Source organism: Trichoplax adhaerens, genomic scaffold, assembly GCF_000150275.1.
Source record: "Trichoplax adhaerens TRIADscaffold_17 genomic scaffold, whole genome shotgun sequence".
Classification (NCBI taxonomy): Eukaryota; Metazoa; Placozoa; class Uniplacotomia; order Trichoplacea; family Trichoplacidae; genus Trichoplax; species Trichoplax adhaerens.
In genome coordinates, this window is record NW_002060959.1 from 161,785 (window position 1) to 189,503 (window position 27,719).

General features: G+C 32.0%; 6 protein-coding genes across 6 annotated transcripts; all 6 read left to right on the forward strand.

The window, feature by feature from the left end:
• Positions 1–122: 122 nt before the first annotated feature.
• On the forward strand, positions 123–1,772 carry TRIADDRAFT_60671 (uncharacterized protein; the record flags this gene model as incomplete). The annotated part of the gene is made up of 1 exon (XM_002116627.1): positions 123–1,772. The coding sequence occupies one exon, from the start codon at positions 123–125 to the stop codon at positions 1,770–1,772; it is 1,650 nt and encodes a 549-aa protein (XP_002116663.1).
• A 2,175-nt stretch (positions 1,773–3,947) lies between these two features.
• Positions 3,948–4,718, forward strand: TRIADDRAFT_31239 (uncharacterized protein; the record flags this gene model as incomplete). The annotated part of the gene is made up of 1 exon (XM_002116628.1): positions 3,948–4,718. A coding segment is annotated over one exon (771 nt), but the record flags the coding sequence as incomplete, so codon positions are not given.
• Positions 4,719–5,054: 336 nt separating this feature from the next.
• TRIADDRAFT_31314 (uncharacterized protein) lies at positions 5,055–5,561 on the forward strand (the record flags this gene model as incomplete). The annotated part of the gene is made up of 1 exon (XM_002116629.1): positions 5,055–5,561. The coding sequence occupies one exon, from the start codon at positions 5,055–5,057 to the stop codon at positions 5,559–5,561; it is 507 nt and encodes a 168-aa protein (XP_002116665.1).
• A 7,492-nt stretch (positions 5,562–13,053) lies between these two features.
• On the forward strand, positions 13,054–15,440 carry TRIADDRAFT_60673 (uncharacterized protein; the record flags this gene model as incomplete). The annotated part of the gene is made up of 2 exons (XM_002116630.1): positions 13,054–14,632; positions 15,397–15,440. 2 exons carry the CDS (start codon positions 13,054–13,056, stop codon positions 15,438–15,440), a joined length of 1,623 nt encoding a protein of 540 aa, XP_002116666.1.
• A 2,220-nt stretch (positions 15,441–17,660) lies between these two features.
• Positions 17,661–19,136, forward strand: TRIADDRAFT_31400 (uncharacterized protein; the record flags this gene model as incomplete). Its single annotated transcript, XM_002116631.1, has 1 exon — positions 17,661–19,136. One exon carries the CDS (start codon positions 17,661–17,663, stop codon positions 19,134–19,136), a length of 1,476 nt encoding a protein of 491 aa, XP_002116667.1.
• A 4,598-nt stretch (positions 19,137–23,734) lies between these two features.
• TRIADDRAFT_2343 (uncharacterized protein) lies at positions 23,735–25,204 on the forward strand (the record flags this gene model as incomplete). Its single annotated transcript, XM_002116632.1, has 1 exon — positions 23,735–25,204. A coding segment is annotated over one exon (1,470 nt), but the record flags the coding sequence as incomplete, so codon positions are not given.
• Between the last annotated feature and the right edge of the window lie 2,515 nt (positions 25,205–27,719).

The window sequence follows — 27,719 nt, forward strand, 5'->3', positions numbered from 1 at the left end:
CAAGATATAGGAAGCTGAAATAGTATTAGTTTGAGTTACAGAAGAACTTTTAGTTAATCAATAAAGCCCTCAATTTCAAGGGGTCAATCATTTTGTTATGTATTAAACTCTCTATTTCTATCATGGCTAAAACGGAAAAGACATCGATCTTATTGAAAGATAAAAATCTTGAAGATGTTGCCACTAAAGATTCTGCACCTTTACTAAGTGAGAGCAAAAATTTATCCGATTTAGAACAATCTGAAGAAGAAATATATCAGACGGTAACTATTGATTATATCATGAACAAGCAAAGATTTGGATTATTCCATTGCTTAATAATTATTGTTTGTGGGCTATGCTACAGTGGTCATGCTATATTTTACCAAGCAATCGGATTCATAACTATTACTGCTAGCGATTTGGTTATTAATGCTGATAATCACTTTTGGCTGAGTTTTTCTTTTACCATTGGGATTATCTTCGGTAGTGGCTTACTAGGTAGCTTAGGTGACGTCTTCGGAAGAAGAAGAATTATTTTGGCGTCTTTGGCAATAAACTTAATAACCACTTTGGTTTCAGTCTTTGCCTATAACTACACTATGTTGGTAGTTTTAACAGCTATCAATGGATTAGGTTTTAGTGGTATTATATCTAATGTGCATTCTTATGCAATTGAATTTTTTTCTCGAGATTATCGTGGTTGGGCTTTGGCTTGTGTAACATCCATTTCAATACTAGGAAGTATTTTTAGTACAGTACTTGCTGCTTTGACGTTAAATTATCGTTTTCATGTTCCAGTTGGCCAGATATACTTTACCAGTTGGCGATTATATTTAATTCTTTGCAGTCTTCCTATTTTGGCAGGTTTCTGTTCGCTCCTATTTATGCCAAACAGCTTACGGCATACTTTAAGAAAAGGGAATACAGAGAAAATTGTACAGATTTCTGAAAAGATAACACGAATCAATTCATTTGTAAAACGAGGAAGTAGAAGTGATAATTATAAATACATTACTTTATCTCATTCCTACTTAGCTAAAACTCATATTAATGGTACAAATCTGACTCAAGAATATCAAATTACTCATAAATTATGCGATCATAGCCGGAAATTTAAAGAGACACCCTGGCATAAAAGAGCATGGCTACTTCTGATCGTATGGTTTGGATATAGTTTTACGGCTCACGGACTATTAATGTGGCTGCCATCGTTACTAACTTATTACGTAAATGGCAACACCTGTCGATCAGTTAATCATGCTAGTAAAAACTTGCCTTGGAATAGAAATTATATGATCATCTTTAACGGTTCAGAGTATCTAGACAACCGAGACAGTAAGTTATCATCAGCACTGACTCGCATAATGCTAAGTAATATATTATCGATACCGTTGACTTTATCCTGCATTTTATTAGTTGGTCGTAATGGTAGGAAAGGCTTATTTTGCACAATATCCATAGGATGTGGAATAATTGTATTACTGATATGGTTAATTGATTCATCTATGAGTGCTATGATCTTGGTCTGTTTTTTCGTAGCTTTTTCAATGAATGGTTGGATTCCTTTTACCGTTTGGACTACGGAATTATTTCCAACAGAAATAAGATCAACTGCTCTCGGAATTTTTAATGCTATTGGTCATATTGGAACTTTATGTGGCACGATTGTGTTTCCTTTACTTTTTTATATCGACTGCACAGCAAGTCTTTTGCTTTATTGTATCGCTTTATTAGTAGCTGGAATTGTAGCAATCTACATTCAAGACACTGTAAATGTTGATATTGGATGAAGAAAAATTCATCGTTATAGTAGATCAATAAACAGGTAGATTTAACTTACCTCTTTAATATTTAATAAATGCTGCCAATAATCATTTCCTGTGACTCTAGTCTACAAAATTGCTATACATATGATTTAAGTTACAGAGATCTGAAAGATTAAAATAAATTTGGAAGAGAAATACTAATATTTGTAGGCTTACATAGCAGCAGAACTTGAAGCAAACGCATTTATTACTACTGAATATTTGATAGAATCTAATAACGGATAGAGGTGAAGCATAACCTGGCATCGGTTTAAAACATTCCCAAGGTCTCTCAATTTTCATATGCCATTTATTTGACTTTTGAGATAAAGTAAAGTAGAAAGTATATTTTGAATTTATATCACTGACAAGGACGGATATGATATTAAATAGCAAGAAATTTAATTTCGTACTACAAAATGTCATTTTTCTTAATGGTAATTAATATCTTCTGTAACACCGTCGTTTCATTATTTGTGTAGATGCTTGGTAAATAAAGATAGAACTATATGATAATACCTGCAAATTTATCATTTATGAGAGAAGAGTCAAAGTAACAGCCCTTGACATAATTTGAGCAATGAAATTATTACTGTTCTACTGTATATTCCAGTAAATTTGATCGTTTCTATATGATTCCTTAACATCTACAATTTAACGTAAAAATATTTTGTTATACAGATCTAAAGAGACCAAATATTATTTCATTTATATAATTTGCGCATTATTCAATCTTAATGTTTCATTTTGCTTAAGAAATATAATCTGATCAGCAATACAAATTAAATACCAAGCTGTAGTAGCTAATATCTCTATACGCGTAGAGGTGACGGATCAGCTTTGACGATTATTTTTCTCTTATAAATGATAATAGAATTAGCAATATATATACTGAATTATTTAGTTCCTCGTAAAATCCTTAGCAATCAAGTTCAATCTACAGTATTTCATTTGATAGTATTAATTATCGTATGAAATAAATGAGGTCGTACTAATATAGTAGAATATTAAAACTAGCATAGTATAAACAAATGTTTAACGAGGCAATCGTAGACTCGCAACAATGATAGCTGCGATAGCTTGAAGTATTTTGTTCTCATGAAATCTTTCGCAATTAAATTCGACCAATCCCGATTGACAATTATTGTATGAAATAAATGAAATCATACTGCTACAGTAGAATATTGAAACTAGCATAACTTAGCTACATGATTAATAGTACACTCGTAGCTATGATAGATGAAAATTGATTGAAGTTTTGGTTTATGAACGGTGGCAGTTATCGGATACGACACGGACTGATATTAGATTCGATTAGAGATTGATTCTCGTACTCGATTCATTTGCTAAGGTGTACTATTAGATTTCTCACTAGGAATATTCCCGATGGTTAAGTTACTGATATGGAATGACAGCTATCAGCTTGAGAGAATAGTGGAAAGCACGTTCATCAGTAATATAAGAGTAACGAATAGAATCTCCAATTTATTCTTGAAATCCCTTGAGCGTAACAGCAAGACGTACTAACAATAGCGAACTTGATGTCATCTTGTATCTCCTAGTTTACAATAGATATTTTTCGTAATCTTTGATTTGGATGAACTTATTTGAATAGTATTACCCTGAGAATTAAGCCACAATGCCATAATCTGTTTTTACGTACGATTCAATCGCTGTCATGGGAATATTTGCCTTCCAACCTGAAAGTTCTCCCTCCCGTCCTAACGAATGGGGAAAAGTCTAAAATTGTACGAGAATATACAGTATATTAGTCTGTTACAATAATATATTCCCATATTCCCTTTTTTGTATCGAAGACATTTACTACTTCACTACTATTCTACAGAGTTACATTCAATTTTTTTAAACAGTTGAAATCTAATTAAACGGCTAAAACTCTACTGGATAAAAAGCAAATTTTAGCACATTAATCATATTAACTCTTTGTCTGTAACAAGATTGTTACTGGTATTTACTGATTTTTTCCTACACTGCTCTGATATTATTTGTGGATGTATCAAATCAACAACGGTTAAGAAGAGAATTTACTATTAATTAAAGATAGTAGCGCATCGGTTGATATTAGAAATCCTAGTTGGTGTCCTGTAATAATTTGGAAATATATCGGCCCTGTATGATTTAGAATCACATCGTTTGAAGATGAAATCACATCCTGAAGACGAAAGTACGGCCAGCACACCTTTACTGGATAGCCATAAGGACACATTAGATTGTGATGACAGAAGTGATCCGCCACAAAATCTTTCAAATATTGATGTCATCCTTGATCAAATAGAAATTGGATTATTTCATTATTTAATTACTCTATCAAGTGGTTTCTGTTATGGCACTGGTGCTGTTTTTTTTAATGTTATCAGTTTTTTAATCGTTACTGCTTGTGATCTAGATATTACTAGGGAAAATCGAGGTTGGTTAAGTCTCTCGGTCGTGTGTGGCTTGATTGTTGGTAGTCTTACCTTAGGTAAATTGGGCGATACCATCGGAAGAAGGAGAGTACTGATTCTATCTTCGACATTAATTCTATTTTCAAACTTAGCTTCTGCTTTTGCAGTAAATTATAACATGATCGTTATATTAGGCCCATTAAGTGGCATTAGTCTAGGAGGTATCTTCTCTAATAGTCACATATACTTAATAGAGTTTTTTCCTCGCAGCTATCGGGGTATATCAGTCGCAGCAATGACAGCTTTTGTTATATTCGGAGGTATCTACAGTTGCCTAATCGCTATGGCGACATTATCCCATCCATTTTATATTCCTATCGGATCAATCTATTTTAGTCACTGGCGCCTTTATATCCTTGTTGCCTCTTTACCTACTTTAATAAGTTTATTATCGCTGTTTTGCCTACCAGATAGTATCCGATATATACTGAAAGCAAAGCAACCTATTCAAGCGCTACAAGTCATAGATAGAATTAATCGCATCAATTCATTTTATTTTATTATTAAGCGAAATCGGCATTCTGAACCAAAGAAGATAGAGAAATACTTAGCAAACTGGGTCGCAAACAATGAATCAGATTTAAATTGCTCTCCCAGTAAAAAGAATGAAACATTTATAGGACATATTCTGCGATTTAAAGAATCACCTTTCTGCGGAAGATTAATACTATTAACTATCGCTTGGTTTGGATTCGGTTTAGCATTTCATGGTCTAAGACAATGGTTGCCTGTGATAATTGCATATTACATTAATGGCAATTCTTGCAAACTTGGATATAGTAGAGCGAATCTTAATGAGACAATGAGCAACTTAAACCAAACTCTTTCGAATAGTATCAGTTGCTTACAAGGCTCTAAATTAATAAATACAATTAGCGATATATTATTCGGTAGTTGCTTAGCTGCACCAGTGGCAATTTTATGCACTATATTTATTAATCGAACCGGAAGAAAATTGCTGTTTATTACTGTAGCTACCTTAACTGGTTTATCTATTTTCTTAATATGGTTAATTGATAAAACAATTACCGCCCAGATATTCGCCACTATATTTACCACAATAGCTGTTAACGGATGGATTCCTCTCGAATTATGGAGCGCAGAGCTGTTTCCAACGGAACTAAGAGCATCAGCAGTAGGCTTCGTCAATTTTATATCTGGACTCGGATTTCTTCTCGGTATATTGACATTTTCGTTAATATTTCACGTAAGTTGTACAGCTACTTTATTACTACCTGCTATCTTATGTACGTTCGGCGGATTATTATCTTGCCTACTACCAGATACGACAGGAGCTGATATAGATTAATTCGATCCGATTGTGTCGATAACACATCGTGGATTTCGTAGTGTAACCTTTGCATAGTTAGTATTCTATAACTTGAAATTAATCGAAAGCAATATTTACTTCTATTTACATTGTTATTAATATATAGGCTATAGTAAAATTAATATTTTGTTTTGTGTTGAATGGTATGGCTTGTCTATCATAATCGTTATAAATGGCAATAGCATGTGTGTAAATGCTTGTAGACAAAATCTATTTAAACGATTGGACAATTAATAAAAGTTAGTTCTTAGTTCCTAAGGTTAAAAGTATAACGGAAATCGAAGGCGTACTAATTATTGCGAGATCGTAGATTCGATCACAACGTTATCTTGTCACACGGGAGTTTGTGACAATTGTATATAGTATACCAACTATGTATACTATCATATCCTACGCAACGCTTGCCACAACTACTCTTGCGGCACAAGAAAATAGCACGGTACTTGTAATAAACTTTACTTTAATCCGAAGAACTACTTCCCCTAGCCTACGGTATAGTAGCTGGAATCTTTGCGAAATACTAACTCGCTCAACACAATATACGATATAAAGCTATTACACAACTTAGCCTTAACCTGGATTATTTTTTATTTATCATAGTCCTTCTTATATACTCTTTCAGTAGTTCTTTGCACATTTACTATGCTGCTGACATATTTACAAAGATCTTATTACGATTGAATTTTCAATTACGGACATTCAAGGTAATAAACAATTTCATACGTAAATCTACTTCGACAGTAAAGGCCTATCAAGCTCCTAAGTTCTCGACACCTACTTACAACATATTACTATATCATCATATTACCATTATAACTTAGGTTATTAATAACAATAGCTATTCCTAAGTAGTAGCTCATACTCTTAAAAAGTTAAAAAAATGTTATCTAAGCTACACTTGCATATCTAAGTTATTTTATGACTGTAACAACGCTATATTTATTAGATTGTACGTTTAATACGATGTAATAATATATATAGCATTAACACATTGAGATTGCTATTGTGTTTGCGTTAATTCGATATTACTTGAATTTAAGTTGCTAATATCACAGGTTACATAATAATAATCGTGATTGATTATTTATAGTATTCTACACGTACGATATTCCACACTTGCTAATTCTACGTCTTAATTGTAGAATGTGCTGCGTACACTAAAGAATCTATTGCTACACGTACTTGCAATTACATTGCGTTATAAGTGTGAACGGTGCGCGTATATATGCCGCGTGTTTCAATGTAATAAAGAGAGAGTAGGATTTAGAACTTAGTTTTACAATAACTATAACTACGTGTTCTATTTCTTGTCTCCATACTAATTGAGAATAGTACAAGCCTTTAGTACAGTTATTATTGTTAACTGTAGATAGTAATATACAACATATATCTCTTTGTCACAGTGTGAATTATTCACTGTAACTGATTTGTTTATGAAACACTCAATGCTACAGTAAGATATTACATTTACTATGATAGGTGTTTAGATTCAGTTTGTTGCAATGTTATTTATCTGTAAACGGGCCTGAAGTGTGCTCAATTATTATGTCATTATTTACGATAAAATTATTGCGTATGCAGGCTCTCTTATAAAGTTTATTATAATTTCTGAACTTGTGTAAGAAAATATTGTTATTATCTAAGTTTTTTTTCAATCTTCGTGTTGTTACTAATCTCCGATTGGCCTTAGCCAGTCGCACATAACTATATCGCGTTATATACGATATTCGTGTTACTATAAAAAATACAAATAAAGTTTGTATTTATTAGCAATAAAGTTAGATGTAGATCGGGCGGTTACAAGCCAACTCTCTTGGATCAGCTTAACTGAGGAACTAGTTAGTTGAATAGTTTTTTATCGATACTGTTCCACGTGTGAGTTCAGAGAGTACGACAATTTTAGATCTGGCGACCCCTTTTTGCTACAAAGAGCTGATTGTAACACAGTTATATTACAATCTTACATTGTATATATCTTAACATAGATATATGACCGGATTATTGAATTCTAACTCGAATGAAGTTGTGCTAAAAATGCGGTATGCTAAGATAGTTAGATACTAATTAAAATCTACTACTATCAAAGTAAATTAGTTATTTCTTTTAAAGCTACAATACAAAATAAATTCTCGAAGGAGAATTCTGCAAATTAAAATTCATTACAGCTGCATTTACACATACGTAGTGGAAGCATTTTATAACCCTTTAGGATCGCAATCAATCACTTAAAATTTGCGTTCAAAATTGATCAAATCTTTAATTGAGGCGATATAATTTGGTCAACACCGCGTTTAACCTTAAAGTCTTGTTTATTGATAGTACCCCTGACCGATAAAAGATTCATTTTTCTTCTCCCCATAGTAACACTTGATAATGGTTACAATAAACTGGATAATCAACTACTTAGCCTCTATCACAGCAATTCCATACAAGTTAAGAATTATATAAATACATTAGACAAAATGTAACTTTATGTAGATGTCAGCCAAGTCTTTATACGAATAATACAATTGCATCGTTCATCATACCAGTCATGATGATACAATTACTTTATTTAACATAGTAGATTATTCTACTTTCAAACTGTCAGGACATGTAATCTTGGCATCCTAATATTTAAGGTACAGATGTATTTTGTGGCAATGATCACTATTTTTTACTCGATTTCAGAAATTCAAGTTATGATCTTGCTATAGAGCTATTGCTGTTAAGGCTGTTAATTTGCTCACAGCGGTACACTGTCTGTCTGTCTATCGGTTATGGTTGTTTAGCCAATTAATTACATGTCGGTGTGAATGTAATTAGATGTTTATTAGTCCTAGACTACAACTTGCTTATGTTGTAGATTTGGTCTGCTAGAAATCAGCCAATAAGATAATTAGGGTCAAATTTCTATTAAATTCATCATTACGACTTCAACGATCTGATGACCTCATGATATCATTCCGGATGTTATTATGATAAATTATTGTGATTATTAAGAAAAGCATCAATTCATATTCCGTTGTCCTCATTATTGTTGGTTTAAAGCCATGACTCGACTTAGAGCTAACATTGAAGATTCAGATGATCTCTTTATTGATGATGAAGTTCCTTGTAATGATAGATCTACATTACTAGGAGATAGGAGTAGCAAGCAGGAAACAAAGCGACGAAAAAGATCTGCTAAATTCAGAAAAAAGCTGGGCCGTATTGGTAATAATATAGGACTAGGTTTCTTTCATTTCTTACCTTTATTCGATGTAAACAACTTTCAGGTAACTTTTTCATTGTTTGCAAAGCATTAGACATTATTTTCGTGATATTTTACCGCTTGATAGTCATCACAGCGATCGAAATTGATTCCTCGATAAAGTGAATTTTAGTCTTCGTAAAAAGTTGAGCATTTTGGCAACGCGTAATGTTATTAGAATTAGTAACTATTAAACGAGGGTCGTAAAGTTATCATCTCGGGTATGGAATTAATTAGTCGTAACTAAAAGGTCTCTATTACTTACTTCTGGAAGAGAATGATACCTGGATAAATTGAATTTCTATCTTAATAGAGCAAACTCAGGGTCGTGCTGTTATATATATACTATGGCTTCCATCTCCTCTTCGATTTGTTGCTTTTTACTAAGGGGGGTGTACAACGCTTCTTCTAAATTAATCAGGGAAAGTAATTTAATGGAATCTCTTCTTCATAGAGCATGATTTCCAATCTTCGAATGATGTCGTTGCTAAAATCTCGGATAAATTAAATTCTAAATATATCGTAGGAAGTTGCTAGGAAAGCAGCTATCGCATTGCTATCAAGTAGTAAGCAAACTTGGATGCATTATTGAATCTATGCCATAGATAGTACCTAAACACTTTACAAGCAAAGGCGATTACGATTAAAGCAATATTACGATCTTAGGAGAGGTATGGCATATGTGAAACTAATGAAAAAGCTTAAGATAACTACACTGCAAAAGGAAGTAAAGGTACTCCGGTACTGAAGCTTGCTCACTCATTGAAAAGAAATAATTTCACTCAATTTCGACAGTAAAATGAAATCAAGTGAAGTCCAAAAGATCAAACTGCTGATGGCTAGAATTACTTAAATTTGTTAAACTCGTAGATTATGCAGCTATTGGAATTTTAATGCTTTACTTCAATACAAGCTGATATTCCTACTGAAGTAATTCGAGATTGACGACTGCAAATGCACCTGTACTTGTAATGATATAGTTAAGAAATTAAGCATAGAACGGAATCATAAACGATGAAATTAAGGTAACTAATTATTCTATTATTTGCATCTGCAACAGCAGTTCTGTACTACTGCCCCAAAAACTCTGACCAGCCGTTGTGTTTTACGTGATAAAGTTATACAGGAATAAGCTTTGAGTGCTTAATTTTATTGATAACTGGCCGAAATCGATTCATCTTTTAATAAACAGTTTTAATTTTAAAAGAAAAAATTGAAGAGCTTTGCTGCAACATCTTGAAGTTGTGATATATTAATATTGCTATTGATTCAGAAGCTTTAACAGCTTAATTCTTTTATAAACTTTTCTCCTATTCTTAAGCATTTGTACCTGCTTTTCTATTTTTTGCCTCCGATACCCAAATTAGTACTTTTACACCCGTTTAGCAAGATCAGTCTTTATAAAAGTGTTCATCTAAGTAATGGAAGTCATGGTATCTTCTATATTTTAGAATCGCAGATTTTATTATATTAGTAATGAATAAATAGGAATTTGAGCCCACAAAAATTAGCTAAGGTATTTCATTTTTAAACAGCAATTTTATTAATCCTTCGGAATAGTGAATTGCTACAAACTTTAATCTTTTATTCCTTCATTATGGTAAATAGTTTAAAACATCTACTACAAAATACATAGGAAACAGAGCACTGTAAATGGTAGAGCAAAAATCCTACTACTAAATGGAGCTTTCTCTAAACTTCGTTATATCTTTGCTATAACCAAAGATGCTGGCTAATGCTTTATCAAACTATCCAAATATCTGTTGCAAAAGTAAGCAGATAGCTTCTAGAAAATTATAACTCTACTTTCCCGTTGTTAGCTCACCAATGAAACGATTTCGATGATCTAAGTAACGAGGATATCTCTATCGTTTAAGCAACAATGTAAGTTTTCTTATGTAGACTAAAGAAAATTTGATATTCGATCTTGAGCTTCTCATACAGTTTTAGGAATTCTTAAAGTATGGCATCAGAAGATTAACTGCTTTAAAATAGTTACAAAATAAAGAATAGACTAAGTATGCGTCCATTTTATACCGAATCGCTACCCTAAAGTTATATATATATATTCTTTATTGCCAAAATAAAATTAGTATGAAATAGTTTATTAGCAAATTAGATTAGCGTTACCTGTATCTGCAGGGAATCCATAACAACATACTAATTATTGCATATGCACAATAACCATGGACCCCTGCTGTAACCCAAACGAGCTAAGCAAATAACATAGTCCATCGATCATCATTATTAAGACTGAAAGATGTAGCATAGCAGCACACAGTTTTAGTCGGCCATTTCAGGAGAATATGAAGATCACTTGCATTCTTTTCACTTGTATATTATCCTTATAATTGCTGAAGATTTAGTTAATTTTACATCGGTTGGCCGCATTAATCAAATCAAATATCTAGTTACAGATTAAAGCTGGCTGTAGTAAAATTTACGCATAGAACAGACGATATCGAAATTCATAACTTTAAATAGCGTAGTAGTTAATGTAATATAAATTGCTTTTCTATACGCTACTTGCCCTTGTATGAGTATTATAATAGTAATAATGGACGAAAAAATTTACGAAAAACTATCAGCGATTGAAATCCAACACAAAACAGATTTAGAGGAAACACTAGTTTACTATAATTTGTAACATTAAATTTCTGAAATTACTTAAAAGAATAACAAAAGGGTTGAATTACTGCCTTGGTCAACCTAACCATCAACTTAAAAAAGATTACTTACGAATCTAAGAACAGCTTAATCATTGATTTTCTCACTTCATACATTTTTCGCTAACTTAAACTGACAAACTACATCACCTTCCATATGCTATACAGAGTAGCTGGTAGTAGTGTAGTACCAAACTACTAAATTATCACTGTAAGGTATTTTAAATAAAAACCGTCAATGTCTCACATATGACTCGATAAATTATACCTTAGATTCTCAAAAGTATTAAATTAATAATAATCATCGTTCCGTTTTACGTTGTACTTTCTGTAGGGTGCATATCATAACTGCAAAAATTCACCAAGATAGGCCAACAATCTTAAATTAAAACCCAGATCTGAACGTTCAGATTCACATTGTACTCTATCACAGAATAGCATAACTTCTATTCAATTTCATAATCAAAATTAGCTGCCAATTTTATCAGAATTGCATGGATGATATGCTGATTACATATATCGCTTAATTTGCAATTTCACATAGTATAATTCTTAGCAACTTTATGTTGCCGAATGCTGTTTAATTTTAACTCGAATAAAGTAGTCGGTTTTGTATTTGAAACCTTTGGTAGATAATGCACATATTACTTTATAATTTAGAGAATCTGATGATGTTGGGAAGCATTAACGCGTTATGTCTGTGGAATGTCGAACACTATTTTGGAAATTAGATAATAGTGTTCTGTAGAGCTTGGATTTGTTCCTAATGCATTACCCTAATGGTAGCCTACGCAGATTTTTTTTCTCGATGATACAAGTATACGCCCTTTCTCTTGTTTGATTCTTATGTAATAGTGCTCCCACCACCTAAATAACTACTACTACAGTAAGAGACTTGAGTAAATTGCATAGTATATCATCTTTGTGATCTTCTACTTTTCGTGTCTTTTCGTGAGTAGTGCCGTACTAATATGTCTAAATCCCTAGGGAAAATGGCATGAAAGACTAGCTACACAATACAAGCAAGATAGAGATTCTGCTCTGCTAATGAGCATTATTCTTCAATGAAATAGTAATTCGCGATTGTCTAACAAAACTACCTTTGCAAACTATAATATAAGATTGGCATTAATAGTCAGTTAACGTAGAATGATCAAAATTATTATCGTCATATCTTTCTAAAATCTAACTAAGTGACAAGAAAAATTCTTGAAATAAATTAGTGACCGCCTTTCTATTATGCGTTACCTTACAGAATACGTAGCAGTTATTCCTTATCTCCCTTGGGAAAAATATTAGGGCACGAAATGATTGATACATCCAAGCCCTTCAAGAATTTATAAGTTGATTTTGTTGTTTGTCATACATTTTTAAATCATATGAACTTGTAAAAACTTTAGCTGCTTTAGTAGATAGCTCGCCAAATTGAAATTTACTTGTTATTATTCGAATAATTCTATAATCCTTAACTACAAAGTGGTGGAAAAAAACTCTCATAAATGCCATCAGTGCTATATGAACTTTAGATTTGTGCAATTGGAATTTTGTATTCGCTTTAAGGCCATAAGAAAATATGGATCGTCGTGAAATTCAAGAAAAAAACTTCAAGCAGAGTGATTCCGAAGATGACAATCATGCCGATGATAAGTCATTACTGTTACAGGAAGGCAATAGCTTCTCAGATTTAAAACAAGCATTAAAATCGGATCAAAAGTCGTTAACATTAACTATTGATCAAATGGTCGATAAGCTAGATGTTGGTTTATTCCATTTTCTAATAGTTCTTTTCTGCGGCCTAGCTTGCTCTGGTTACACTATAGTTACGGTAGCTTACAATTATATTATCGTTGTTGCTTGCGATCTGGATATTGAAACCTACAATAAAGGTCTACTAAATATTCTTTTAATGATCGGCGTCTTAGTCGGTAGCGGAATAATAGGGCGATTAGGCGACGCTGTAGGCAGACGAACATGTATTTTGATATCAGTATCGCTCAGTATTATTACTCTGATAGCTTCTGCTTTTACTTATAACTATACTATGTTGGTTGTACTGGGTTTCTTCAATGGATTTGGTTGTGGTGGTACTTTTACAATTGCACACGCTTATTGTATCGAATTTTTCCCTCAACGTTATCGTGGTAATGGACTAGCATGTATGACTACATTTTCATGTCTAGGTGGCTTATATACTAGTGCAATTGCATTAGTCGTACTTCCTTATCCGTTATCTATTCCAATAGGTGTTATACATTTTAACAGCTGGCGTTTGTACTTAATTCTATCCTCGATTCCCTTAATATTATCTTTCTGTTTCTTATTATTTATGCCTAACAGTCTACGTTTTATGGTAATAAAAGGAGATCAAAATCGTATAAGTCAAGTCTTGAATACAATAAACCGTGTTAATTCGTGGTGTTGCAAACGTAACGATTCTAGTCTTACAACTACAGACTTAACTAAATACACTATCATCGTATCGAGCGATCAAGGCGAGTTAAAGACTAATAAGAACGAAAATCGAGATTTTTTTTCTCATTATAAGAAATTTAATAAGTCACCATGGCGTCGTAGACTAATTTTTCTCCTCATTCTATGGTTTGGAAGTTGTTTTAGCACGGAAGGCCTATGGGTATGGATGCCAACAGTGATAACTTATTATACTACTGGAAAGACTTGTAAAATGGTGCATAATTCTTCATTGAATAATAGCTATCAATATTATCCTAATAGTAGCATTTCTAATTGTATTTCTGGTCCGAAGCTAACATCTATAGTTCTTGATGTTTTCTACGGTAATCTTGTAGCTCTTCCTATTGGTATAGCTTTTACTATTTTGATTAATCGAATTGGACGAAAATGGTGCTGCTGTTTTGTTATTACCATGTCTGGTCTGATTGCTCTATTGATTATGTGGATCGATACTGTACTAAGTACCTTTATTTTAGCTGGATTATATTACGCTATAGCCAATAACTTATGGCTAGGTATTAAAATTTGGACAGCAGAGCTATTTCCAACTGACTTACGAGCGACTACTCTTGGTCTTACAGCTCTCCTGGGCTGTTTAGGGACAGTTTGTTCTCTCGCAATCTTTACGGTCCTTTTTCATGTCAATTGCATAGCTAATCTATTACTAGTAGCAGCAGTTGGTATATTAAGTGGAATAGTATGCTTATTTCTACCAGACACTACTAACACAGATATTCTATGAAGGATGAATATACAGTAGTAGAATTTAAAATATCGAATTTAAGCAGCTATCTGTACAAAGGCATATTCTAAAAAGTAGATAGATTTGTAAAAATATTAACTCAACATCTACCAAATTAACTTCTTTCTATATGCAGAGATTTAATTTTAGTGTATGAATAGATTTAGTTATGACATATTCTTATTGCATATTATTCCGTCGACAAGTCTCTTATAAGCTAATTTTACTTTTAAACTAGAAAATGCCTAATTAGATCCAATATTAATATCATTTATAAGATGAATTTTATTTCGCGATTATCTTAAATTTCTTATAATTAATAACGTTTTCATTGAAAAGTCATAGATGCAGGATTATAACGCTAATAATTACAATAATATTAATGAATCTTATAGATTAAAGTAATAGTTTTATTAGTGAATGCAATTTGCATCCAATCGCTTTTGCACTTGATGGTTTTTCTTCAATCTTTCAAATAATTAGTTCAAGTATGTCTTCCATTTATATGGTATACATGGCTACTATGCTTAAGCATACGTTTAAAAGTAGTATTTGCGATGTGTAATAAAATTAATGATCTGTCTACGTACTGTTGCTTCTTGAAATACCTTGCTACTGAATGAAAAGAAACAATTTGAGTTCTGCTGTCTTCATTTTGTGTATTGGATAAATAATTAAAATGATCCATTTCATTTAAAATAGTTCAAAAAATAAATAAAATGAGCCAATTTGAGGATTTGACTTGAACACATCATTAATAAATTCATTTTTACCTATAGTAATAGGGGAAGTGTTATGGTGTTGCCTTGTCATTAGGATAGTTTAATAAGTACAGTAGTAGTTAGTATGGAGAATATCCATATTTGTAGTGCTGGGTAAGATAAGTAATGCCTTAACATGGATGTTGTTTGTAATAGTTCATTACATATTTGATATTGATTGTTATTGTGTGATGGATAGCAGTAGGATGATTCAAGTTCTAGTTGATGATAGTTGAATTAGACAACCTACGAGCTTAGATTAAGATTAAATATGCGTAAGAGATTCAAAATATTTACTGATAGAAAAGCTATGTAAGGAGCATCTTAGTTCGAGATGATTCTCCTAGTAAGGTATAATAATAATACTGTTGTTGTTTACAAATTAGACGGTTCCTATATAAACGGGAACATTTGAGTTGAGAGGGTGGTAAAAACTTGTAGATATGTCTTTGCTAATAAAAGCTTCATCTTTACAGTCTTTTGCTGTGTGTGTTTAACGTTAAGTAAAAGGGCGTTTAAGCCAGTAGCTACTTATAGACTTTTACTGTACGTTACCTTGTCGCAGAAGTGAAATTGTGACAGGAAGTTTGATTTAAATTGTTTCACTCAATTCTCATTACAAGCGGAGTTTCAGCCAATACGATTATTTATGCTCATTAATTAAAGGACTTTTCTTTTATTTCATTTATTGCAGCCAATGGAGGTATGATTTGGGGTAGCTTTTAATAAGTAATAATTTTGATTTACTAAATGAAAATACCACGTAGTTTCTTCTTTTCCTTATAGTGCAGCCCATAAAGTAGCTTAATAGATTACAGAAAACCATAAATGTATTTGTAAAAGTGTAAGATTAGCACGGTATGTACGAGATTGAAGAATAATTTGGATCTTAAGATTATGTTAAGCGTGTATCTGTACTAAATAGCTATAATAAATATTGTAGCTTTGATTAGGAATGTCTTATTCAAGTGGTTGGACATGAGAGATTACGAAAGTATTTGGATGTTAGATTAATCAGAATTAATAGGTCTAAATATGGTTGAATTATAATTAATGCAAACAAGAAGGAGATTTCTTTTCCCTTAGTTAGTCTTGTTCTAGGTTGAAGTAGTAATTTATTTAAGCATTATTATTGTTTGAGCAAGTCTGGAATTCTCAATTACAAAGTAAAAAAGAAAGAAATTTCTTAATGATGTTATCATTCCTACTTGAACTTTGCATTTTTGCAACTAGAATTACTTATTTGCTTCAAGGACATCATAGAATATGAATCGTCGTGAAATCATTGTTAATACATCTGCAGGAAAGTCAAGTGGATTAAAATTTAGATCACCCTTGCAATCCTCTATTTTAGTATCTTTACTAGAATGATTTTTTAATATGACGTCTAAAAGGTTAATCCCTATGGAAAAGGGCATGAAAGACTAAACATAAAATAACATATAGGTATAGAATCTGTCCTGTCTATGAGCGGCCTTTTTCAATGGAATTGTTTAACGCAATTGAATAACCTATTACTTAAAATAGTAAACTATAAAATAAGATTTGCATTCATAGACTATTAACGTAGAATGATCAAAATTAGTGTCATCGCATCATTCTAAAATCCGACTAAGCAATGGGAAAAATTTCGAAAATAAATCGGTAACTACCTTGCAATTATTCATTACTTCACTTTAGAAAAATTTAGAGTACGAAATCTTTTAGAAATTTGTTCAAAATTGCTTATACTTTAATTTTATGATTGTGGTACTTTTGCAATCGTTTGAACAAGTTAATTTACCAAATTGGTAGAGCGAAGGACTTGTTTACTGAATAAATTGGATCGTATTTAATTCATGTAAGTGACTGTTACTTGTGAGTCTCCATCTACACTCTCAAAACTTCCCCTCATAGAGCTTCAACAATCATTCCAGTAAGTCTTAATCCTCAATTACGAAGTTATCAAAGAAATAAATTTCTCATGCGTGCTGTTATTGCTATCGAATTTTACATTTCTGCAATTAGAATAATGTATTAGCTTTATAGATATGAGAAAATATGGATCGTCGTGAAATTCAAGAAAAAAACTTTAAGCAGAGTGATTCCGAAGATGACAATCATGCCGATGATAAGTCATTACTGTTACAGGAAGGCAATAGCTTCTCAGATTTAAAACAAGCATTAAAATCGGATCAAAAGTCGTTAACATTAACTATTGATCAAATGGTCGATAAGCTAGATGTTGGTTTATTCCATTTTCTAATAGTTCTTTTCTGCGGCCTAGCTTACTCTGGTTACACTATAGTTACGGTAGCTTACAGTTATATTATCGTTGTTGCTTGCGATCTGGATATTGAAACCTACAATAAAGGTCTACTAAATATTCTTTTAATGATCGGCGCCTTGGTCGGTAGCGGAATAATAGGGCGACTAAGCGACGCCGAAGGCAGACGAACATGTATTTTGATGTCAGTATCGCTCAGTATTATTACTCTGATAGCTTCTGCTTTTACTTATAACTATACTATGTTGGTTGTACTGGGTTTCTTCAATGGATTTGGTTGTGGTGGTACTTTTACAATTGCACACGCTTATTGTATCGAATTTTTCCCTCAACGTTATCGTGGTAATGGACTAGCATGTATGACTACATTTTCATGTCTAGGTGGCTTATATACTAGTGCAATTGCATTAGTCGTACTTCCTTATCCGTTATCTATTCCAATAGGTGTTATACATTTTAACAGCTGGCGTTTATACTTAATTCTATCCTCGATTCCCTTAATATTATCTTTCTGTTTCTTATTATTTATGCCTAACAGTCTACGTTTTATGGTAATAAAAGGAGATCAAAATCGTATAAGTCAAGTCTTGAATACAATAAACCGTGTTAATTCGTGGTGTTGCAAACGTAACGATTCTAGTCTTACAACTACAGACTTAACTAAATACACTATCATCGTATCGAGCGATCAAGGCGAGTTAAAGACTAATAAGAACGAAAATCGAGATTTTTTTTCTCATTATAAGAAATTTAATAAGTCACCATGGCGTCGTAGACTAATTTTTCTCCTCATTCTATGGTTTGGAAGTTGTTTCAGTATGGAAGGCCTATGGATATGGATGCCAACAGTGATAACTTATTATACTACTGGAAAGACTTGTAAAATGGTGCATAATTCTTCATTGAATAATAGCTATCAATATTATCCTAATAGTAGCATTTCTAATTGTATTTCTGGTCCGAAGCTAACATCTATAGTTCTTGATGTTTTCTACGGTAATCTTGTAGCTCTTCCTATTGGTATAGCTTTTACTATTTTGATTAATCGAATTGGACGAAAATGGTGCTGCTGTTTTGTTATTACCATGTCTGGTCTGATTGCTCTATTGATTATGTGGATCGATACTGTACTAAGTACCTTTATTTTAGCTGGATTATATTACGCTATAGCCAATAACTTATGGCTAGGTATTAAAATTTGGACAGCAGAGCTATTTCCAACTGACTTACGAGCGACTACTCTTGGTCTTACAGCTCTCCTGGGCTGTTTAGGGACAGTTTGTTCTCTCGCAATCTTTACGGTCCTTTTTCATGTCAATTGCATAGCTAATCTATTACTAGTAGCAGCAGTTGGTATATTAAGTGGAATAGTATGCTTATTTCTACCAGACACTACTAACACAGATATTCTATGAAGGATGAATATACAGTAGTAGAATTTAAAATATCGAATTTAATCAATCATCTATACTAAAGCTGTAAAGTAACTTAGAATTGTGATTGCAGATTATTAGCCATGATGTACGGCAGTGTCATTTCTATATTTATCTTATGATATATTTATTAGCCCATAATTTTGGACGGTAAGGACAGACTCTGTGCTAGAGTACAGATGAACATATACACAGTACAGTAAGGTGTTGAGTCATTAATAAGGTTAGAGGTAGAAATAGTATTTAAAATCATATCTTAGGATATGCTTAGTTAATTGTGCTTTGTGTGGTATGAATAATATCTACGAAAATGCTGTAATCATTTTTATATTGGATTAATAAGCTTCGCTTTAAAATATTCTGACTAATACTAAGCTGAATATGTGTAAAATATGTGTAAAATATGTTAAAATACTCCTATACTGATTGTAGCTGCGAAGGCTAAGGGGTATGTAAAAGTAGGAGGCATTAGATTATCTGATTGTTCTTTCTAGAAGTCTTTCAGAAGTTGTATTCCGCTAGAGTAGAGGTGTGTGTATAGCTAGTCTTTGTATTAGATTTGACAAAGATCTAATTTTCTACAACTTTGGAATTTTCGTGATCTAATTTTATCTTAGAGGCATAATCTAAAAAGTGAATAGAATTGCAATAATATTATTAACTCAGTATCTATCAAGTAGAGTTTCTATCAACATCATAAATTTAATCTTATTATATGAATAGATTTATTTGTCATATATTTTCTACTGTAAATTACTAAGTGGAAAAATTCTTATAATCTAAATTTACTTTTAACTAGATAATAGATAATGAGGTTTAAGTGTTAATATCATTTCTATGATAAATTTCATGCAGAGATTATCATAAATTTTTTATGATGAATAACGTTTCATTAGCATGCAATAGATGCAGGATTAGAACAGAAATTATTATGAGAGCATTTAATAAATCCTATAGATTGAGGTATTTGTTCTATTAATGATGGCTTTAACTTTGATCTTTGAAACAATTCACAAAAATAAAGCTTCATTTTATAAGGCACTACACTAGAAGACCCCTCACTCGACTACGTGATTACGTATCATTCTCAAGTGTAGTATATTTAAATCTTTCTGTAAGCTCTTAACCTATTCTTGAATTTACGCATTCTATATTCTTCTTAATATAAGCATTTTTACAGTCTGTTCTAAATATATGTCAAGTATAGCTTTTTATGTTTAGTAATTCATAGCGCCAATAATCTTCACTATTTTCTACGACCATGTACTATTGCTTAATCTATTATGGTAATTCTCGTATCTAATTCTACAATCCTGTTCTCTGCATACTTTCTATGTCAAGGCTATACATATTTATGGTTTTTGTCTCAGATTTATTATTTGTCCTTATTAGTCTTAGTATCTATGCAAGTTCCTCCATGACAACTTATACGCTGATCTACTAGTAACTATCGCACTGTACCCAGTACTATCTACAATAAAGTATCCATTTTTCTAGTAGAACCTCTATAGTAATTCTATAAAAGGCTTATAAGTCCGCATTGGCTGATTCTCCGAATCCTCTATCACATCAATTAAACGTTAAATAATACTTTTCGTGATACGGAGCAAAAAATTAAATATCTTTCCCAATGCGCGTACAGTCACTTTTCAATTGTCTAAGTGCTTTTTATAAATAAACTATACTGTTTAGCTCTTAAAATTTCTTGTTATGGATTGATAACCATTTAGTTTAAAAGATTTGAAAGAATACTTGAAATCTATTGATTTGCAGATTTAACTTGAACACAGTATTATTAATTAATGAACTATTTAATTTCTATGAATTGTCAAGTGGAACTTTAATACATACCGTTTCAACAGATATTCACTACAAGCACGGTATCAGCATATACGATTAATTATGGTCGTTAATTTAAGGACGCTTCCTGTATTTCATATCCTGTACCCAATCAGGATTGATTAAAGACAATTTTCGATAGAAATTAATTTTAGTTCATTAAAATAATAATGATATCATGTAGCTTTTTCCTTCATCTATGCAATTCTTAGGGAGGAAAGTAGCCTATCAAGGTATTAAAAATCGAAATTTGTAACATAGAAAAATTGCATCTATTATTGGAATTATGCTAAGAGTCTACTGCCAGCTTCGTCCTGCCCGATATTTACTGGTAGTACGACTCAAATTACGGATGATCTCTTGCGGGTAAGTCCGATACCTTGATGTCTGGTATTATATTGTTAAAATACTATAGGGCATAGTTAGCTTTAGTTAAATTAATTAGTTGGTAAGCTTATTAACGTTGCGACTTAATTTGCTGTAGAAGATCAATCTTAAGTAGTTTACGAGCTATAGTTGTAATAAATGTAAATTCGCAGATAAATTATCTAATGGAATCTATTAACAGCTACCCAAAAGTTACTCCGTAATATAAAGTTACAATCATTAACATTACTAGTTTATAAGGTTGAATTTACTTGGTAGTAATCATTAAAATAGAGACTTCAACCATAACTTTAATCGATGGCTTAAAAGTATTGATAGTTTACGGAAGTCATCAATAAATTAGTAGAAATTATGAGTGAATTACATGAAATGGAAAGAAGAATTTATAAGTTACCTTAGTATACACGAATAAGCTAATCAGTTGTGTGAATATGTATATGAACGTGACCGTTATATATTAAAGAATATCACACAGGAAATGTATGCAATAAGACCGTATTAGATCTTATCTCTCCCTTCCGTTTCGATTTAGTATTGTGCATAGACGAAACGCTGATCGGACATTTGCAGAAATATTCGTGGATATTAGAGTACCTAGTATGCAGTCATAATGTGATGTTGCATATATTCATATAAATTATAGTTAATGAACTTAGACCAATTTCTACTAAAATCAATAAAGTCTAGTGCTACAACAGACTAGTTACGGTATATTGAAGTAATCATAAATATAGCTTTGCAACTACCACGATTCGATAATATCCTTATTTGAAATGGAATATGGCGCAGACGATTAAGGAGGCTACAAAAATTTATTTTAATTCACATAAAATAGATTTAAATTAATTATTCATTCTGATCTTATTACATTGGATAAATCCATTATTCTAATAGTTAATTTATAATAATAGCATGATCAAACACAAAATAGAACAAAATCTTCAATTTGCAAATCATCATCATATCTATTTTAAAGCAGCACATGCAATTCTCTTCACTAGTTTTAACGCAAATTAAAATGTTTATCATTTTTAATGGTTCTAATTTCAAATACAATGTTAGTTAATTTTCTAAAATTAAGTCAACAAAGTTCGACATACTTCAAAGGATCTTATGACAATGCTGAGAGTTTATTTATGATCTTATATGCGTAGATAGTATTCGAAGCAGTATGTTAAATTAGATTCAGGCATAATGAAGATAGTTTATAATTACCAAAGAAGTAGCAGCCTTACAGCAAAATTACTTCATTAACTACCTTATGGGCGTCACCAAATGTGATGGGATGTACGCAATCTTACTCATTCGAATGAATTTTAATGCTATGTTTGGATAGGGAAGTTTGACAAAAGAAATTATCGAGAGACTTTGGTACCAAAGCTGCTTGTATCAGTGTGTTTTATACTGTTTCTGCTACATGATTAATGTTATCTATCAATAATTATACAATTGGTCAAATTAGGCGTAGCCATACTAGTACATTATTCAAATTCTGAATTAATCGTACAAAAAACGAAGACAGTTTTCGAAGAATCTAACAATAAATCGAAGGCATTGGCTTTTATATTTATGGCACCCATTCTACTTAAAATGATACTATCATCGTAAGGAAGCCTTTCAACTTCGATTCTATTCCATAGAATTATCAAGTTCATTAGCATTTCAACAATACAAAAAGCTGGTTAGCGGTCTTAAACAATACTATTAGCATATGCGTGGACTACGTAAGAACGACGTTTTTGATCCTTATTAAGAAGGCTTTATGTGATTGTTATTTATCTTATTTTATTATGGAAAGATAGTAGAAACACAATTAATTGCAACTATGATTCAACAAATCCCATGAAAGACATACATTATCGAAAAGTACAACGAATTAATGCCGGAATCCAATGAATCTAATAGAAGATATACATCACATAATGGTTAACAGTGTGATCATTCATTTAGTGGCCTGAGAGAAAATAATCTCATTATTGCTGTTTTCTGGTCCCAAGAGAAATATTTTATCTTGTTCTACTATCATTATACTAAAAGTCTAACGATTTGGCCGACAATTTATTCTTGTCATTAATTACAGGTGGAAATAGTGGAATTTTAAACTGCACGTTTTAGGACATAACATTTCCGTTGTCAAGATCGTCAACAGAGGAAAAATATCATTTAATGTTTTCTGAAGGAGAGGTTTAAAATCGTTTTAAAATTCGCCATAAATTAGAGCTGGACACCAGTATGTGGAGATGGAGTCGAAACTAATAGACGATAACTTAACAGAATATTTTCCTGAAGACATTGACTATGACGAAACCACTTTACTTAATCGTAAAGAGCCAGAGCAGAAATCTCTTTCACCGCCATTGAATTTGGATGAATTTATTGATGAAATAGAGTTTGGATTGTTCCATTTTATTATTGTTGTTGCTAGTGGACTATGTTATTCCACGGTTAGTTTATTGACTCAAGCGGCGGGTTTAGTTATCATCGCTGCCTGCGATTTAGATACTGATAACCATAATCAAATTTGGTGGGTCTTAAGTAATATTATTGGTACTTTAATTGGCAGTGCTATATTAGGACGATTAAGTGATGCCATAGGAAGGAGAAAAATTCTTTTATTATCCACGTGCTTAAATTTAATTGTAACTATATTATCAGCATTCGCCTACAACTACATCTTAGTGCTTATATTTGCCATTTTTAATGGAATTGGCTTTGGCGGTATATTTACTTCTGTTCACGCATATTGCTTAGAGTTTTTCCCACGTAAATATAGAGGCAAAGCCATTGGATGCCTAACTGCTTGTATAATATTTGGTAGTGTCTACAGCAGTGGGATGGGCTATATCATATTGCCTCATCGATTTCACGCTCCGTTAGGAAAAATTTATTTCTCCAGCTGGCGTCTCTATCTACTGGTTTGCACATTGCCCATAATAATTAGTTTTTTACTCCTTCTTTGGGCTCCAGATAGCCTTCGATTTAGGATTAAAAGAGGAGAAATGGAAAAAGTGATACGAATTATTAATAAAATATATCGTACTAATTCTTATTGCCATCGCGATGGCCACCTGTATCGTCTGGTTACGCCTCCAGATTTAAATAAATCTCAGAGAAAAGACAATCATGATGATAAAAATATCCAATTAGCAAATGAATATAGCTTTAAATGTCATTTTTCACAAATAATCCAACGACAAACACTTTTAAAAATTATTGCTTTATCGGTTACTTGGTTTGGATATTGCTTCTGCTTTTATGGTCTATGGACAATGTTACCACTATTAATTTCATTTTATCTTAATGGTAACACATGTTCCGGTCATTATCATAACTTTACCACGTTATTTAATAATCAGGAAAATCCGGGCCATTCGGTCTGTCTTAATAGTCAAAATCGTGCAACTTTGCTGATTTATGTTCTATTTGGAAACTTACTTTCGATACCTGTTGCTTTGATATGCGTTTTGTCAATTAATTTTATTGGTCGTAAGTGGTTATTTTCCTTTCTAGCTTTTCTTAGTAGCATTATTATATTGCTAATTTGGCTGATTGATACAGCATTGAGTACGCTGATTTTAGCTTGTTTCTTCGCTGGAGTTTTAATTAATGGATGGATTCCACTGAAGCTCTTAAGCTCAGAATCATTCCCAACGGAATTTAGATCAACTACTTTAGGTATATTCACAATATTTGGAGGCATCGGATCGCTATGTGGAATATTTTCATTTTCATCGTTATTTAAAACCAATTGTAGCGCATCTTTCATATTATTAATAGTTAACTGCTTAGTATCAGGGCTAATGCCTATAATATTTCGTGATACGACAGATCTTGCTATTAATTAACCAGTTATCATAAATATGAAACAGGATTTATTTATTCAATTATATCGGTACTTGATTATAATTATAAGCTATCACAGCGAAGGTAAAACTTCTATATCGTCATACCAACGTCGTTATTGTCAAATTTTATTTTCCAACCTTCTTTTCTGATATAGATTTACCGTTATACTGTATAATGCGACATCTTCACAAGAAAATACTATAACTCGATGTGCTAGGTATTTATTACTGAATACTGTAACTATGGATTTAATCAAAAACAGAGACAAGCCGTATAGATAGAGAATTTCGAATGCCACATATTGAATTAATTTACAAAGTCATTTAATAGAGACTGGTCAAGATGGGTTCATATCCTAATGAATTTAAAGTAAATATGAATGTTTTAGAGTTTTAAAATTTTTGCAAGAGATCTTTATTTCTTAGAGATTTAAGCATAGACAATTAGATACCAAGTGAAATGCAAATTTTTAATACTATAAAGATCTCCTATCAAAAATCGCTGTATCTTATTATAAGTCTTCTAAGTTTTCGTAAAGCAATAATACATGCGATACGAAAACCGAAAGTGATCTTGCTATAGTTGTAAGGAGGTATAGACTTACTATATCAGTTATATGAGTCAATGACTATCGTAGCATAATTTTTCGTTGAGGCTAATTTGAATTATGATGCTGATATTACAACTGATGTTTATGGGTATAGCTGAAAAAATTTGCTTGAAAAAATAAAATAAAGCATGTTTAGAAAACCCCTTATTAAGAAGTATAGTTATTTAAATCTACAAATAAAATTATAGCTAGGCACACTGTAATAGTAGAACGAAAGCGGTGATATCAACATGGTACATATATTCTGAAATCATGGTTGTTGAATTATTTTGAATTTACAAACATACGGGATACTATACGACTCTTTAAAGCAGATTAGTTAGCAAGAAAATTAGGCAAAAATTTATCATGTAATTTTAGGAAAAATGTAATACGGATTCGAATTTGAGGTAATCTCTATACAAATACCTTAATTTCTCATATATATTATATACTGCCTAAGTTGCACAAATAACTAAATGAATCTTTAAAGTCATACTGCAACATAAACAGAAGGATGCTGGTACTTATTTATGGATGATATTTCACAAAGTAGTTGGTCTTGCTTTTTATGCAATAAATTTAGTTTCAGAAGTTAAGGTTGTGCCTATCCATCACAAATAGAGTTAGTAGTAGCTTCGGTTGTGTGTTTGTCTGGAGATGTTCTGAAAGATCTGAGTCACATTTGAATAAATATGATAAACATTAGTAAATTAAATTTAATGAAGCTCAAAGGTTATAGTGACACTACTTATATCTTGAACATGCCGGATTATACTTAGCTGTAAATCAAAAACAATATAAGGCCGATTTACGTATGAGCTCATGGCTAGTAATAGTAATTTGATAACTGTGAATCAATAAATGTTAATGCACAAAAAGAGGAACACTAGTTGTCGAATGATATAATAGTGTTCCTATGTGCGATGTAGTGTACCGTATTCTTGCCCTCTTCTTATATCAATGTACGCTTCTGCAATTGTATAATCTCTACTTAACGATGTAATGACTATTCTAAGACTATCGTAGTCTACATAAAATTTTTGCTTAATTTTGACGACGAATCCGCATTTGCGTAGAAATTAATATGGTTATTACTTTCTGTAGTGCTTAGGTTTTGCAACCCTATAGTTAAAAAGCCGAATGGGAAAAATTTCGATCGTGTATCGACTTTCGTAAGCTCGACGTATGTACGCTAGTAAATACTTTTCCATTGCCACTGATTGATGATCTGTTGGATACCATAGGAAATGCGAGGTACATAACCACGCTAGATTTGTCCGAGAACTTACAATTAAAGTCGGCTCATTCAGACTCGTATACGATGTCAATGTCTGGCAATAAAAAGTACAAAAAATAAACTTCATCCCAAAATGTGAATATTAGTATTATTTTAGAAAGTAATCAAGTCTGACTTGATAATCTATGACTTACATAGACTGAATTGAACAAGGAATCTACCATGGTCTAGTAACTAATTCTTTCTAAGGATTAATCGATGAAAATTGTGATCTCAATCTTTTATTGCAGTATACTACTATGGATAAAATGTACCGTAACATACAGCTTCAAGATCTTCGCCAAGATATTTTGAAGTAATCATATTAGTTATCAGTTAGTTACTGATTAGTTACTGATAGTTTCCGTTCATCAAACGATTTTCAGTAGTGAACTACTGCCTCTTTGCCAGGATGTACCTAGCGATAACAGCCATAAGAGCTAAGGACTAATTTGGTTATTTCTATGGTAGCCGGTATTTATCGTTCATTAGTGGTCTCAATACGATGTTTACAGATTACCGCAATAGGCAATAATTGACTAGCTTAACCACCCTTACAAAATAGCATGTAGCAAGTCGGAATGATTAAGTGGAAAGCTCTTGAAAACGTTTCTTAATAGATAAT